Source organism: Chiloscyllium punctatum, chromosome 2, assembly GCF_047496795.1.
Source record: "Chiloscyllium punctatum isolate Juve2018m chromosome 2, sChiPun1.3, whole genome shotgun sequence".
Taxonomy (NCBI): Eukaryota; Metazoa; Chordata; class Chondrichthyes; order Orectolobiformes; family Hemiscylliidae; genus Chiloscyllium; species Chiloscyllium punctatum.
In genome coordinates, this window is record NC_092740.1 from 115,548,943 (window position 1) to 115,566,914 (window position 17,972).

At 38.8% G+C, this 17,972-nt stretch overlaps 1 protein-coding gene across 1 annotated transcript in view; it reads left to right on the forward strand.

Annotated features, from left to right (window-relative positions):
• The window catches only part of dnah6 (dynein, axonemal, heavy chain 6), a 310,227-nt gene that overhangs the window by 187,189 nt on the left and 105,066 nt on the right, over positions 1-17,972 (forward strand). Inside the window, exons 56-57 of the mRNA XM_072587520.1 lie at positions 12,833-13,036; positions 16,906-17,031. Of these exons, the coding sequence (XP_072443621.1) occupies positions 12,833-13,036; positions 16,906-17,031 (330 nt within the window). The remainder of the gene's footprint in view (positions 1-12,832; positions 13,037-16,905; positions 17,032-17,972) is intronic.

Genomic DNA, 17,972 nt, shown 5'->3' on the forward strand with positions numbered 1-17,972 from the left:
CAGATGGTCTGATGAACCATGTGACCTGTTTCCAAGTAAAATCTTAGAAATGTTACACCACAGGAAAAGGCCATTCAGCCTACCATGTCTGCACTACAAATATAAACTAGTCACCTACGCTAATTCAATTTTCCACAACCTGGTTCACTGCCTTGCAGGCAGCAACATTTCAGGTGCATTTCAAATGAATTGCAGTTTCTGTCTCAATCACTAAACAGCAAAATCAAGGTGCCCACGATGCAAGATTTTCCTCATGTTCCCCCTAATCCTTCTAACGTAAATCTGTTCTTCCTGGTATTTGAACTATCCTCCCTGAACTTTCCACTAGTGAAAACAGGTCTTTCCCATCCACCATATTCAAGCTCTTCAGTATTTTGTACACTTTAATTAAGTCACACCTCAGCCTTATTTGTTTGAAGGAAAACAATCTGAGGCTGTTAAATCTTTCCTCATAGCTGCATTTTCCAAGCCTTAGCAATATTTTGGTATGTCTCCTTTATAATATATCCAGAGCAACTTTTGTCCTTCCTGTAACATAGTGACCAGAACTATACATAAAACTTCAATTGTGGCCTAATCAGTGTCTTAAGTAGTTTCAGTATTAGATTCCTGATTTTGTATTTATGTCTCACCCAGTAATGGAAAGTACACATTTTGCCTTCTTTATCATCTTATCTACTTTTCTTGCCACCTTTAGGGTCCTGTGCAAGTACTTGCCAAGGTCTCTCACTCCTACCCTTCTTAGTAACTTCCTGGTTATTGTTTACTTTCTTGCTTTATTTGTCCTCCCCAATTGCATAACTTTGCCCTTTGTTGGATTGAGTTCCATTTGCCATTTTTCCACCCACTTAACCAAATCAGTGACATTATCATGCAGTTGACAACTATGCTCTCCATTATCAACTAGTCAGCCAACCTTTGGCATTGCAGAGTATTATGAATGAATTCTGAATATGTCTGATCAAATGGTAATCCTGAACAACTCACTGACAGTCAGGTCTGGGTATTTGTTCCATGGGTGGGTGGGAAAATGGAGGTCAAACTGTTTTTTGGGTGGAGTGAAATAGGTACTCATTGCGATTTGCAAAAAATGCACCCCCTCACTTGGCATGGATACAGCTGCTTTGTGCATTTAAGTGTATGGGAAGGCTCTCCAGCTTGAGAAGAGTAGCAAGTTGTGATGAAGGATAAGTGAATGATATATAGGTATTTTCTCACCAACATATTTTGATATTTTCAAAAGTATATTCCCAAGGCCAGGCTACCACAGAGAGGTATGGTGTGCTAGGGAGCAGGAAACCTCTCTCCAAGGCAGAATGTGCCTGGCTGCCTTTGCATCCTGACAGGCCTAGAGATCTTCGAAACTTGCCTGGAATACTTGTTGCCCACATCCTGTACTTGGCAGTCTGCCTCCTAGAGGTTAAAGTTAAAAATCACACAACACCAGGTTATAGTCTAACAGGTTTATTTTGGAAATACAGGCTTTTGGACTGCTGCTCCTTCATCAGGAGCAGCACTCTGAAAGCCAGTGCTTCCAAATAAACCTGTTGGACCATAACCTGGAATTGTGATTTTTAACTTTGTCCACCCAGTCCAACACTGGCACCTCCACATTCAGCAGGTTAACCACCTTTGTTGAGTCAGGCAACTGGAATTCCATTAATTGCAGTTAGTTAGGATCTGAATAAAACTAATCAACTACCTGTATATATGGGTGAAGCCCAAAACTTTAGCCCAGGGAGTAGTCAGTTGAGTCAGCCCCACCATTTGCTCCATAGTGTACAGTTTTAGCTTCAGTGACTTAGTGATTTCAGTGATCAATTCTCTAGCCTGAAATGCAACTTGATTACCTCCTTGCCAACTGGCCTGGCTGCCAATCAGTGTTAATTTCAGCATCAAAGAAGTCGTCCATAACAAGAGCTAGGGCTGACCAGGGCAGGAGAGTTGATCTAAGCAGTGGAGAATTCTCAACCAAAGTGGAGAGGGCCAGGTCATCTTGAAGGAGGTGGGTGCTCAGCAGTAAAGATCAGGAGTTTGTGTTGGGGAATTGGAGGCTTCAGAAGTGAGGCCCATCAGTAACAGATACTGTTGTAGGGGGCTTTGGTTTTGGGATCTGCTGGTGTTGCCGGGTTGTCAGATGTGTGTGGTGTAAACGTATTGGAATGGGTCTGGGAAGTGTCTCAATCATGGAGACACCTCAGACAGGCACCTGGATGCCAGATACATGTGAATGCATTCACCAGGGCCCAATCTTGAGCGGGTTGCTGGGTTCTCTAAGTTCGTAAAACCTAGCCAATATCTGTTACATTTCAAAAACTGTGAGTATGAAGCCAATGACCTTGGTCAGTAGCTGTGCAGCTACAGACTATGTCAAAATTAGAAATAAGCAGGTCAGTGGGGTATTTCTATCTGGAAACAGATTTCTTGCAAAATAAACCAACTCCCCTCCCCTAGTTCAAACCCAAACCCCTGATTTTCCTGTCAACATTCAGCACTGAAAGGAAGATTTGGTCTACAATTGTGCAAATGGTACAATTGTACCATTTTGTCACCACCTTCCATCTTCCTTGCACTGAAGTTCAGATTCTTTCTGGAAACTAATTTCCTCACCTCCCCATCACTTCAGCTTAGTTAGAAATGAAAAGTCTTGGCAATATTTCCCAAACTCAGTTGAAAATCAAATTGTGCACAATATGTAACAGATTGACAATTTGTTGTGAGTCCATTCCATGATCTCAACCCTTCCAAAAAAAGAGTGTACTGAAGAAATCTGAAAGAATCCTGGTATTTGTGAACAGATACCTTAAGTTTTGATTTCTAATTCATCAGCAGGTTGCTGCTGTGTGCTGGAGAGATGTAGCTTTAATACATACATGCAACAACAGACTGCTAGTATTTCTGCTGCTGTGCAAATAAATGGTAGTTTTATTACATTGAACCATTGACATATAGTGTCACTATTTCCAAAGTACTGATTAGAATTACAGCGCAAAATATACATTCCAATAAATTGTACTTTTGAAAATTTGCCCAAAATGCATTTCAAAAGATGGCTCTTCCTCCAGCCATGGTGTTGCTATGGTCTGGCGATGGAGGAGTCTATAGCAACACGACGGCTGGAGGAAGAGTGCCTCAGCTTCCTCCTAGGAACCCTCCAACCACAAGGGATGAACTCAGACTTCTCCAGTTTCCTCATTTCCTCTCCCCCCACCTTTTCTCAGTCCCAACCCTCAAACTCAGCACCACCTTCCTAACCTGCAAACTTCTTCCTGACCTCTTCACCCCCACCCCCACTCCGGCCTATCACCTTCACCTTGACTTCCTTCCACCTATTGCATTTCCAGCGCCCCTCCCCCAAGTCGCTCCTCCCTACCTTTTATCTTAGCCTGCTGGACACACTTCCCTCATTCCTGAAGAAGGGCTCATGCCCGAAACGTCGATTCTCTTGCTCCTTGGATGCTGCCTGACCTGCTGCGCTTTTCCAGCAACACATTTTCAGCTCTGATCTCCAGCATCTGCAGCCCTCACTTTCTCCTCGATGGTTTTGGAAATTGTCTAATTTTCTGTCTGGTTGTTAAAATAAGGAAGATGACACCATGGGGTATTTGATTGCTGGCCTCATGCACTCTGTGTATGAATAAATTATCAGTTGTGTCTAAAATGAATTAATAATGCTTTTCAGTAACAGTATAATGGTCACAGGGTCTGTCAAGAACTAGTGAAAGTCTATATTTTACATGGGGCTTGATTTATAAGTATCAAAAGCCATTAAAACTCATTAGGAGTAAAATAGGCAATAAATGGTGAAATGTGTGTTCAAAATGTCATGGCTTTTTCTCAATTGTAATTAAAACTAAATTTAAGTGCTGTTATGGTGCAGTGGTGGTTGTCCCTATCCCTTGGTCTGGGACCATGCTTTCAAATCTTGACCTTGAATGTAAGATAACATCTTGTAATAACACGTTGATTAGAAAATAAATATATTCAAATCTAAATTTCATCAGACAAGGTGTGGCAGGGATTCCTCCATTATATGTAGTGGTAAAGGTACCCAAACCTAACTAATTGATGTTCTTCCTTGGAGAGAATAAAGAGGAGATTTAATTTTTTAAAAAAAAAATCAGTCAGTGGATATCTTCATTTGCTGGACCAGCATTTATTGCCTTCATTAATTGCCTATTAAACGATGATGGTGAGCTGGTGTCTTGAATCATTAAAATCTGTTAGACATAGGGAAACCCACAATGCTGCTTAGAAGGGAGTTCCAGGACTTTGACCCAGTGACTCTGACGGAACATCAATATATTTACAAGCCATGATCGTGAGACTTGAGGGACTACTTCGGTCATGAAGTTTAAGTGGAGATTTAACAGAGATGTTCAAATTTATCATGGATTAAATAAGGATCATAGAATCCATACAGTGTGGAACCAGGCCATTTGGCCCATTGAGTCCAAATCGGTCCTCCAAAGTGCATCCCACCCAGACCTACCTCTCCCCCGCCTATCTCTCTAACCCTGGTTTGTCATTTTTAAGCCCTTCAAAATTGCTAACTTCCATGGCTGATCCAACTAGCCGGGACACTATGGGCAATTTAACATGGCCAATCCACCTAACCTGCACATCTTTTGATTGGGAGAGGAAACCAGAGCACCAAAGGAAACCTACAAAGACACAGAAAATGTGCAAAATCTACAAAGGTGGTCACCTAAGGCTAGAATCGAACCCAAACCTGGACGCTGTGAGGCAGTAGTGTTAGCCACTGTTTTGCCCAGTTTAAGGAGTAACAGTTTAATCACAAAAGAAACAGTAATCAAAGCAAATATCTTTAAGATCATGGGGAAAAATGTCAAGGAGAGTTGAGAATTTATTTAATGCATGTTGTTTTAATGTGGCGATTTCTGCCTGAAAGGTTGGCAGAGCCAAGCAGATGCTATGACAATGGATGAATGGACACCGTGCAACAATTGCCAGACAGGCATGTTCACTCCCATTTGGGAACACTGCAGCAGTCAAGGACATTTGATCTTGGATCTTCAGGTGACCATCCTCCAAGACAGACAACAATGCAGAATCACCAAGTAGAGGCTGATAACCAAGTTCGGTATCCATGAGGATGGCCTCAAGCAGGATCTTGGGTTCATGTCACACTACAGGTGACTCCACGACACTATACACTATATTTTCACATACGTACACATACTCTTACACATGATCACACTCACACAGACCCTCTCCATACACACACACACACACACACACACACACACAAACACACAAACACAAGCACATACACCCCTCCCACCGACTCTGTCTCACACACTATCAAGCGCACGCACTCACACAACACTGTACCTCTATCCCTCACACACACACATCCTCCCCCCCCTGCCCATGTCAATAGAATCAGCCTGACTCAAGTTGGGATACAGACAACCTCAAACCTCACACCTCTAATACATTGTCTAAGTTGAGATGACACCTTTTTTCAAAATAAAACCTAAAGTTATCTCAGGACCGTGCCTTGAAAGACGTTCTGGGATTTACATATTAATCAATTGAAAGCTGTATCATCATTCTAAGTGATTAAAGACTTAAAAGCAATCTAGGTTTGTTCAATACATTGTATCAGTTGTATGCCACTTTGATCTTTTACTATAAATTCTGCCTGTGATCCTGTCCTACTAGATGCATGGCCAAGGAGCAAGACTGCAAAAGCTTGTACTTCCAAATAAAGCTGTTGGACTGTGTGATTTTTAACTTAAATAAAGGGAATTGCATTTTTGCTTGAGAGAAAAAAACACAAACACAGGGAACAACTGATGAGGTTCCAATAACTGGAAACTGCTTTCAAAAGACTAGTATGTAAATTATAAATGAAACGGCCTTTTTCTGCTTTAAATTTAATCATACATTTTTTGTTGGGGTAGGTTATGGAGGTTGATTTTAAAGCTTCAAAATGGTATTGTTATTTGAAGGTGAAGAGATGTAGTGATCACAATGGCCACTGCAGCCAAAATATTTCTGCATTATTGCTAGCAAAAAAAGAAATTCATGTTAGAAACCAAATCTTGCATTGTGACCATCAGTTAATTGCAGCAGACAAGACTAGATTTTGCTGTAAATAAAACACCAAGAATGTCAATGCTTACTGTTAATAAAGGATACATCAGTCAGCAATATCTGGCACCACAAATGCTGTTGTAAATACTGAAATAAAGATTTGTCGGTTATCTTTCTCTTCAAGTAGGTTTGTAGGACAGGTATTTAACTGAGAAATGTGGGATGAAAGGGTCTGACGTTTATGGTATTTGCATGATAAATGCATGAGAGAAAGTTAATGCTGTTAAGTTTTACTTACTGGCAAACATGATTTGGAGATGCCAGTGTTAGACTAGGGTGTACAAAGTTATAAGTCAGACAACACCAGGTTATAGTTTTGCAATTTACATATGAAAGAACTGAAACCAGCATGGTCATTCTAAAAGATGAGAGACTTAACCAACAATCCAGGTATTTTTCAATACATAAGTTCAGTTACATCACACTGTAAACTTTTGCTATAAATTCTGTGTCTTACAATCTTATACTCCACAACCACTTGATGAAGGAGCAGCACTCCGAAAGCTAGTACTTCCATATAAACCTGTTGGACAATAACCTGGTGTTGTTGAATTTTTAACTTACTGCCAAATAGTTTGCTTAGTTATAATTAACAATTAACTTCTACTAGGTGCAATAGCATTCCTTCAGATTTTCTTATAGACCTATAGACATCTACCATCCAGAAAGATGCAATATGCTTGACTGTTAACTGCTTTTGCAAAGTCCAAGCAAGCCACGTGGTTGTAAGAGGATGGGGAATATTTGTTGATGTTGTCTACATTGCTCATATCCCATGAATGAATATAACATCTAATCATGTGGATAGAGATTAATAATTAATTAGGATCAATGTTGCTTACCAGTATAGTTGACAGAAGACTAAATATTGGAAACTAAGTGGAAAAAAAGTGTAAAAAATAATGCCGTAGTTGGATCATCGGAAGCTGTTTTGGGGTAGACATGACCTGTACAAGTAGGACGGATTGCACCCAAGTCGAAAGGGGACAAATATACTGGCAGGGAGATTTGCTAGAGCTGCTTGGGAGGATTTAAACTAGTAAGGTGAGGAGTGGGACCCAGGGAGATAGTGAGGAAAGAATACAATCTGAGACTGGTACAGTTGAGAACAAAGGTGAGTCAAACAGACTGGGCAGTCAGGGACAAAGCAGAGAACATGGTAGGACTGATAAATTTAAACTGCATTTATTTCAATGCAAGAGGCCTAACAGGGAAGGCAGATGAACTCAGGGCATGGTTAGGACTAGGATATCATAGCAATTACAGAAACATGCTCAGGGATGGTCAAAACTGGCAGCTTAATGTTCCAGGATACAAATTCTACAGGAAGGACAAAAAGGAAGGCAAAAGAGGAGGGGAGCGTGTTTTTGATAAGGGATAGCATTACAGCGGTACTTAGCGAGGATATTCCCGGAAATACATCCAGGGAAGCCACTTGGATGGAACTGAGAAATAAGGAAGGGATAATCACCTTATTGGGATTATATTAGAGGCCTCCTAATAGTCAGAGGGAAATTTAGAAACAAATTTGTAAGGAGATCTCAGTTATCTGTAAGAATAATAGGGTAGTTATGGTAGGGGATTTTAATTTTCTGAACATGGCTGGGACTGCCATAGTATTAAGGATTTAGATGGAGAGGAATTTGTTAAGTGTGTACAAGAAAATTTTCTGATTCAGTATGTGGATGTACCTACTAGAAAAGGTGGGAAACTTGACATACTTGTGGGAAATAAAACAGGGCAGGTGACTGAGGTGTCAGTGGGGGAGCACTTTGGGGCCAGTGACCATAATTCTATTAGTTTTAAAATAGTGATGGAAAAGGATAGACCAGATCTAAAAGTTGAAATTCCAAATTGGAGGAAGGCCAATTTTGACAGTATTAGGCAAGAACTTTCAAAAACTGATCGGGCGCAGATGTTCACAGGAAAAGGGACAGCTGAGAAATGGGAAGCCTTCAGGAATGAGATAACAAGTCCAGAGAAAGTATATTCCTGTTAGATTGAAAGGAAAGGCTGGCAAGTATTTGGAATGCTGGATGACTAAAGAAATTGAGGGGTTGGTTAAGAAGAAGAAGGACACAAATGTCAGGTATAGACAGAATAAATCGAGTGAATCCTTAGAAGAGTATAAAGGCAGTAGGAGTTTACTTAAGAGAGAAATCAGGAGGTCAGAAAGGGGACTTGAGACAGCTTTGGCAAATAGAGTTAAGGAGAATCCAAAGGGTTTTTACCAATACATTAAAGACAGAAGGGTAACTGGGGAGAGAATAGGATCAGCAAGGTGGCCTTTGTGTGGAGCCACAGAAAATGGGGGAGATACTAAACGAGTATTGTGCATCAGTATTTACTGTGGAAAAGAATATGGAAGATATAGAGTGTAGGGAAATAGATGGTGACATCTTGAAAAATATCCATATTACCGAGGAGGAAGTACTGGATGTCTTGAAATGCATAAAAGTGGATAAATCCCCAGGACCTGATCAGGTGTGCCCTCGAACTCTGTCGGAAGCTAGGGCAATGATTGCTTGATCCCTTACTGAGATATTTATATCATCAGTAGTCACAGGTGAGGTGCTGGAAGACTGGAGGTTTGCTAATGTGGTGCCACTGTTTAAGAAAGGTGGTAAGGACAAGCCAGGGAACTATAAACCAATGTCAGTGGTAGGCAAGTTGTTGAAGGGAATCCTGAGGGACAGGATGTACATGCATTTGGAAAGGCAAGGACTGATTAGGGATAGTCAACATGGGGGCTTTATGTGTGGTAAAACATCTCTCACAAACTTGATTGGGTTTTTTTGAAGAAGTAACAAAGAGGATTGATGAGGACAGAATGGTAGTTATGATCTATATTCAGTAAGGCATTCGATAAGGTTCCCCATGGGAGACTGGTGAGCAAGGTTAGATCTTGTGGAATACAGGAAGAATTCGCCATTTGGATACAAAACTGGCTCAAAGGTAGAAGACAGGGGGTCATGGGGGAGGGTTGTTTTTCAGACTGGAGGCCTGTGACCAGTGGCCCTGCATAAGGATCAATGCTGGGTCCACTACTTCTTGTCATTTGTAGAAATAATTTGGATGTGAGCATAAGAGGTATAGTTAGTAAGTTTGCTGATGACACCAAATTGGAGGTATCATGGACAGCGAAGAAGGTTACCTCAGATTACAATGAGATCTTGATCAGATGGGCTAATGGCTGAGAAGTGGCAGATGGAGCTAATTTAGATAAATGTGAGGTGCTGCATTTTGAGAAAGCAAATCTTAGCAGGACTTATACACTTAATAGTAAGTCATAGGGTGTGTTGATGAACAAAGAGACCTTGGAGTGCAGATTCATAGCTCCTTGAAAGTGGAGTCGCAGGTAGATAGGATAGTGAAGAAGGCGTTTGGTATGCTGTCCTTTATTGGTCAGAGTATTGATTACAGGAGTTGGGAGGTCATGTTGCAGCTGTACAGGATATTGACTAGGCCACTGTTGGAATATTGCGTGCAATTCTGGTCTCCTTCCTATTGTAAAGATGTTGTGAAGGTTGAAAGGGTTCAGAAAAGATTTGCCAGGGTTGGAGGATTTGAGCTATAGAAAGAGGTTGAATAGGCTAGGGCTGTTTTCCCTGCAGCGTCGGAGGCTGAGGAGTGACCTTATAGAGTCATGAGTCATGAGGGGCATGGATAGGATAAATAGACAAGGTCTTTTCCCTGGGGTGGGGGAATCCAGAACTAGAGGGCATAGGTTAAGGGTGAGAGGGGAAAGATATAAAAGAGACCTAAGGGGCAACTTTTTCACTCAGAGGGTGGTACGTATATGGAGTGAGCTGCCAGAGGAAGTGGTGGAGGCTAGTACAATTGCAACATTTAAAATGCATCTGGATGGGTATAAGAAAAAGAAGGGTTTGGAGGGATATGGGACGGGTGCTGGCAGGTGGGACTAGATTAGGTTGGGTCATTTGGTCGCATGGACGATTTGGATCGAAGCGTCTGTTTCCATGGTGTACATCTCTATGACTCTGTGACTAAAATTAATTGGTCAGACCAGGTAAAAATAAATGGATTCCCTACAATGAGTACATTCTCCTTTCTAACCTAGTATTTAAACTCAAGAATGGAGGATTTGTAACTAGATCTGCTAATGAGGAATGGAGTAGCTTGGACATGAGTGAAAATATGAGAGCGTCAAGGCAATAATGTCATAATACAATGTGGAATTTAGGTTAATAATTGTGAAGGGCTTAAGAATGGCAATGATAATAGACTGACGGAAAGCTGATTTTGATGGAACTTGGGGAATTGATGTGAACAGTATCAGCAAACAATGATGTAAAACAGCAATGAGAGATATTTTAAATGGTGTTCAATTGACTCCAGGCTACACTCCATGTATATTATGCTAAAAGAAAATGCACTAAACATTGATAAGACAGCACTGGATGAATAAAGACAGAGAAAAAATTGAGGATAAAGAAAGAAATATACATTATTCACAAGGAGAATTTGATTTAAAAAGTTGCCAAAAAGGAATATAATTGGGAAGACAAAGAGGGACAATGAAATTAAATCATCAAGGAGCAGTAAACAAAATAGTAAACACAAGACATAAGAGCAAAGTTGGTTTGAGAAGTAGATTTTTTTCAACAATGGTCATGATGAATTCATAGGCAGTGACAGTGAAATGGAAGATATATTTGTGATAATTTTTCTTCAGTTTTCATCAGGAAAACGATACAACATAGGACTATGAGACTAAGAATCCTATAGAATCAGATTTGAAATAAAAGTGCAAATATTTTAAATAAATGAATCCGATTCCATGAAGATGAGAGAAATTGCTCCAGAAAAGTTGCATTCTCAAATTTTCAGAGTCCAGGCAAGAGATGGCAGAAGCACTATTAATTGATTAATGATGCATACATAATCCCAACTAACTAATATTGTGCCTATATTTAAAAAGGGAAAGAGAATCAGCCGGGGCATTGAATAGAAAAGTTGACAAGTTATGTTACAGTTGTATAAAACTTTAATAAGACCACATTTGGAATATTGCATACAGCTCTGGTTGCCATCCTACCAGATGGTTGTGGATGCTTCACAGAGGGTGCAGGGCAGGTTTACCACAATGTTGCCTGGTCTGGAGAGTTTTAGTTATGAGTAGAGGTTGGATAAACTCACATTATTTTCACTGGATTGATGGAGGCTGAGGAGGTGACCTGGTAGAGGTCTACAAAATTATGGGAGGCATAGATTGGGTGGATAGTCAGAGGCTTTTTCCAAGGGTGAAGGATCAACTACAAGAGGGCAGAAGGTCAAAGTGAGGGAGAGGCAAGTTGCCCGGCGAAGTACGGGGAAAATCACATGGATGGTGTGAGCGCCTGGAACACACTGCAGTGGAGGTGGCTAAAGCAGGCACATTAGTAATGTTTAAGGCATATTTGTTAGAAACATGAATGGGAGGTGAATAGAGGGATTAAAAACCAGGCTTGGGCAAAATAAGTAGCAGGATTAGGAATCGGTGCAGGCTTGGTGAGTCGAAGAGTCTGTTCCTGTACTGTATTGTGTGGCATAATGTTATACACTGCCAGTAAGAATGGTTTGAGTAGTGCATGTGAACAGTTAGAGAAAAAGCACTAAAAGAGGGAGAAGAGTTGCTAATGTTGGAACTGGTAGACAAATCCTCACACTCAGAACTATCAGGCAGATCTATTTGCAGTAAAATGCTTATAATTAAAAACATTTGTCTTCTGATGTGCTGAAGAAAACCTTTATGCTCATTTAACTTTGCATATTGATTTTATTTCACTCCAACCTCTTCCCTCTTGTTGCATGGTCAGTAAAGCTATAACAACACATTAAGTTTAATTCTTAGGACTAGTTCTTAAGGAATGTTTTATGTTAAATTTGTCACGATACACTTAGAGTTTTGTGTGCAATTATGGGTTACCTTTTTATAAAAAGGATCTCAAAAAATGGTGGGGAGGCTGCAAAAAAGGATTTGCAAATTAATATGAGAACATCATTATTTTACCTATCTTGAAAGGTTTATTTTCTCTTGACAAATGAAGGCTGAGGTGTAACCTGGTAGAGGTTTTTTTAAAGAATAGAAATGTACAATAAATTTAGTGTGAGTGTTTCACTAGTTAGGAAGAATAAAGCTAAAGGGTTTCAATGGCATACCTTTTTATAATATAGCTAAAAAGAAGTCAAATAGAGACTTCAGAAGAAACTACTTTACCCAAGTAATAGTGAGAACATAAAACTTGATAGCACATGGGGCAATTGAGATAAATAGTATTGATTTAATTTAAATGGAAGCTTGATACACATTTGAGAGAGAAAGCAATGCAAGCTGATACTGAGGAAAAATAGGGAAGAAGGCCCGGAAGCTGGTATGTACTGCTTGAGCCACATGATCTGTTACAATGACATGCCATGCTGTGCCATAGTATTTACTGATAGGTACCTTGCAACTTTATATTTTTGCTTTATTAACTTTTCATAGTTTACTTGCTGCAGAATTCAGAAACACCCAATATTGTAGTCTGACTTTGACTGTAATGCAGAAGTTTGTGAAGCAGTTTAGAAAATTAGCTCTAGTGCATTGCATTTTTCACTTTTAGAGTTGTTGAATATTTGGAATTGATCCACTTTCACTGTAAAACAAAATCTCTGTCAAATTGTGTTTTACAATTATCAATTTCAACTTTTTTTAAAAAACTAACAGCTAATAGATGACTGGATTAATGGTTGCAAAGAACTGGAAATTCCGATCAGTGCAGACTTCAGTCTCATCAACATCTTAGGTGATGCATTTGAGATTCGTCAATGGAACACTGATGGTCTACCCCGTGATAATGTTTCCACTGAGAATGGCATTCTCGTGAAACGAGGTCATCGGTGGCCCTTGATGATCGATCCACAGGATCAGGTACGTTAAGAATTTAATAATGATTTAATAATAATGAGGGGTTTGTTTCCATTGTAAACTTAGTTATTTTATGTTTCTCTTCACTGTCTTCAATAATGTTGTACAGGAAACCTGTGTGGATTCTAGAAAAGTTTAATAACATTTTCTCGTTTCATCTGTCCTAAATATTAAGGAATGCTTTTTTAAAGCATGGTATCAATTATCAGAGTTGTCTAGCTGCTCTTTACAATGGTTATAATGATGTGATTACATCAGCAACTGTGTGCAGACAGGGAATGTGTCATAAGATGCAGTTGTCAACTGAACCTTTGTGAATGTTTTTATTCTACTTTTCTCTCAAATAAATATGAACGCTGGAAACACACCACTGGAATCAGTAAGTGAAAGAATAACTAACTGGTGTATCACATTAGAATCTATCCTCATTATCAAAGTTACAGATACATATTTTCAATAGTATTGGACCACTTCAGACATTTTTACAGTTAGAAGATAGGAAAAAGACCTCCATCTAAATTTTGGCTTTGTAAGCAAAGCATACTGAAGATTTTTGAGAAGACAGAGATAACACATGAATAAAGTGCTGATGATGTCCAAAAGATAGGAATACGAAAAGGAATTCTTTTAGCCTGTATAAATGGTCAATAATCCGGTGGCACCAATTTTGTTGCTGTGATCCTACTAAATGACAGAGCGAGTTTGAGGGGCCTAGAAGCTTACTACTGCTCCTATTTCGTTATATTCATTGTACATAAGTTACTAAGTACTAAGCAACCTGTTTGTTGTGAGCACAGTGAGATAAAAGTAGGATCTTTGGCAATCTGGTTGTAACTGGGAAGCTGTTCATAGAAATGTTTAGTAGAATAAATATTTAGGATGCAGCAGGAGAGTTAGAACAGTTGAAATTTTAGTTACACAAAATAAGGCAGTTAAATGATTGTCAGAGCATAGCACATACTTATTTTCTATTATTATGCAAAAAAGTGAAACCAACTGAATTAAATAAACCCGACTATAACTGTTGGATTTGTTCATCTGAAATAACACAGTCTAAATAATTCAAAATTCTGGATGTAGGTTTGCTCGCTGTGCAGAGCTGGAAGGTTCATTTCCAGACGTTTTTTCACCCTGCTGGGTAACATCTTCAGTGGGCCTCCGGGCAAAGCACTGCTGATGATTTCTGCTTTCTATTTATCTATTTGGGTTTCTTTGGGTTGGTGATGTCATTTCCGGTTATTATTCTCAGGGAGTGGTAGATGAACCAGAACTCTATCAACAAACACATCAAGTCAGATGCCATATACAAAACTTCTCAAAACGCACTAATTCAAATTGGCTTCATCTTGCCAAACACTTTTTAAATCCAAGTTTGATAGTGATCAGATTTGACTGATCACTGCTAAAATCTCTGGTATGAACTTTCTGACTCTAATGTTCTGATTCAAAAGTTACTTTTGACCCATGTTTGAGGAGCCTTGGTGAGTTTAATACAGTGCAATAGGAATGACTCCTTGTCTCTAAGACTATTGGATCCTTTGAAAAGTAGTTTACCCAAAATGAAAATACTGTCCCTAGTTTTGAGGGTTTTGGCAGAGAATGCCACAAACGTCCCAAATGTTCCTGGGCTTAGTATTCTTGGTGTTCACCCACCAATATTTTCATTGAGGCCTTCATCTGTGCAGCAGATAGATCTGCTCCTTTTCAGGTGGGATTTGACTTAAATATGCAAATTGTTGTTGTACATAAGGAATCTGTCAATTTGCCCCAAGTCATGATCTGCCTATTGTTGAACATCCTAACTAGCTGCCCTTACTGAAAATATGCAGGCTTCTGAGTTTTAAAAAAGCTTCTGTCTGTTCTCAGATTTAATCCTTCTCAACTCCAGCAGCCTGCAGCTAGCTTGTGATTTGATCTTCACCCCTCAGGATTATTTCATCCCTGCTTTTAGTCCCTTACCTTTCTGGCTTAGAACTAATAAGTTTCTTACATCGCTGATTAATTGATTTCGAAATGCGGCCGACCCCTTAAAATGGCTTGAGCATCTCACTAATATCTTACTAATATCTTTCTCTCACCACTCTCCAGAAGGTTGTGAAAGCTAAAAGTTTTCTCCAGAATTGCAAGTGAGGATGGAATACCACTTAAATATATATTCCATGCTTCTTGTGGTGTCATTTTATTAGCTGTTGTGATAGCTTAGACCCAGGAGCAGTGCAGTAAAATAAAATCTGTAATTTCTTGTTACTGTCTGTGGAATGTATAATTGGTTTTAAGAATGTTTGAAGGGTATTTTTAAGAGATGACATGAAGTGTGAAAGGATCAATTGCAATTTTCTTGAATAATATACAATATTTGCTCAGCTGATTTTGTGACTTTTGGCATGGAAGCAGTATTGGCAGAATTGAAGTTGACATACAGATGGAAAGTGGCTCGATTCAAAGCAGAGTGGCAGATATAGAAAACCTGCAGCAAGGGAAGAAGATGGAAGGCCCATTTACAAGTGCTCCCTTTCTGTACTGTAATTAAAATGGCCATAAAATTGAAGTTAGGTGTGGGCAGAAATTGTGACTTGTGTAATTCAACATTTATGCTTCATTTTTGTCATAGCCAACCAGATCATTTTATAGGGTTTATTAAAGATGACAGCTACAGCAGTCTCTGAGAAGTCAGTCTCATCAAAACTGTCATGAACATAAATAAGGATTTTCAGCAAGGGTGTTGTTTGGATGCTGACTACTTTTGGAGATTTTGGATGGAATATGATTGCCAGAGAACTCAAAGGCCGAATTGATTAAATGGATAAAAGTTAACCTACATGTTAGAGACTAAAATAACAAATTTGGAAGTGTATGTTGTGACACATTACTGCAGGAAGTGATGTGAGTCCCTGTGGTTGTGTAAGATAAACCTTTGTCCAAAAAATGAACTTTTTAAAGTGATGTCTTTCCACTTAAAAATGATTTGCCTTGACATCCATGTTTAATTTGTTTTTTGATTCTTATTCATTTCAAAATAAAAGTTACTAAAACTGAAATCTTGTATATAACTGTTTCATTTGAGCATCATTTAATAAATTTGGTTTACAGTTCCCCCTTGGAGATTAAAACATAATTTTTAATCTTTATCTATCTATACCTATGAGTTAGGTTTTAATGAATCATTTCTTCTGATTTCACTTATCCACCTCCTGGTGCTTCTCTAGATTGTACTTCTATTGTAGACTAACCAATATTTTGTTTTCCTAAATCCTTATGCAAATTACTAGTCCTTTCACTATTCATGTACAATTTGAAAATATTATTGTATATCCCACTGTCAATGACCTCCTGGGTTGGCTCAGGGAAGAAAGGGATTAAAAGTACCAGAACTCTGTTGGCTAGGAAATGCCAATAGTGTGAAATTAGCAGGTAGCAAAATGGTTTTAAGTATTTTTTTTAACATTGACAATGAAACCACATGTAAGCAGAAAATAATTCCTCCCTGGACTTTCTTTCCTCTTTCAGACCAACGTTCTCTTTTGGCAATTTTTTTGCTTTCACAATGAGCCACATATTAAAGTGCATCTGATTAAATAATGCAGTGATGTGGACAGTGGTTTCCTGTTTGCTGAGAGTAGAAGTTGATCAGCTGCAAAAGGCACTGTGATGGTAACCTTCTGGGTATGAGTAAAGTCCAAATTGTAGTTCTCAAACTGTCAATCTGACTGGCCTTTCACTCTGCACACACTTCTTTCAAAATCAAAGTCCAATTGGTCATAAATGCCAGTGAAAGAGTGACAGACCTCAGCACTACTTTTGGAGGATGTGAATGTTTACATTTTAAGTGAAGTTTTTGATAATGCATTTATAATTATGACTTGTTTACAAAGGCAAATCGCTGGATAAGAAACATGGAAACTAAAAATGGTTTAAAGGTAATTAAGCTTACAGACTCCGGCTTCTTACGCACTTTGGAAAATTGTATTCGTCTTGGAATGCCAGTGCTATTGGAAGAGGTAAATTTACCCTTTATTTGATTTTAATTCTCATGCCACTTAACTAACTCAGTGTCCATGCATTATTCAGGCATATCAGTAAGTGTACAATCAAAGTATGTATTTTAAACTTTGTGTATAAAAGTGACTGTATACATTTGGTATGTTGTACTTAAGATATCACACCTGAGGCATCACTCTTTGGTGTAGACATAAATGATATTAAGAAATCTGTTGTTGAGCCATGGAGCTTTTGATCTCAAATCTAAAACTTGCAAGTATTTAATAATTTTCATAATTCTCTCAGGAATAAACAATTAAGCCAATTGATATGAACTTCCGATCACTTAAAATGAAGTACTTTCTTGCCTTAAGGAGGTACAAATTCACAAATTATGTTACCAAGCAAATGATCATGTTTTACATAGTGAAGCAGTCTATTCCTTACAAAATCTGCATGATCTTCTTTACCTTGAATGAGTCCACTGGAAATCCATAACACCCACTTGCATATTCTTGTCCATCTATTATTGACATAATATTTATTAATAAATAGGTAATAATGTATATTAAATATTTTAAAATGCTATATTCGTAGAGCTGCAACTCTCAAACTTCAAGCTACATAACTCTGATGGTGTCGCACATGGCTTTCAAACATTGAATAGACAGTAGGCTTCCATCAGGAAGTGCACCACCAAATAGATTTACATGGTCAAAAACATAGACAACGGTGTTCAAATGCTTGTATTGGACCTTCTGTATACAAAAAATAGGTACCTGTCATCTGTTTGAGCTCTGTGTGAGCTGCATTCGAGAGAATTTATGTCTATATCCAATGTAATTGTTCAACCTTTAAAGAGACCTCTACAGCTCCCTGACCAAAAATCTACACTTAAAAATGATAACATTTTCCTGAATATGGATCATATATTTGCAGAACTGCTAGTTCTCATTCTAGC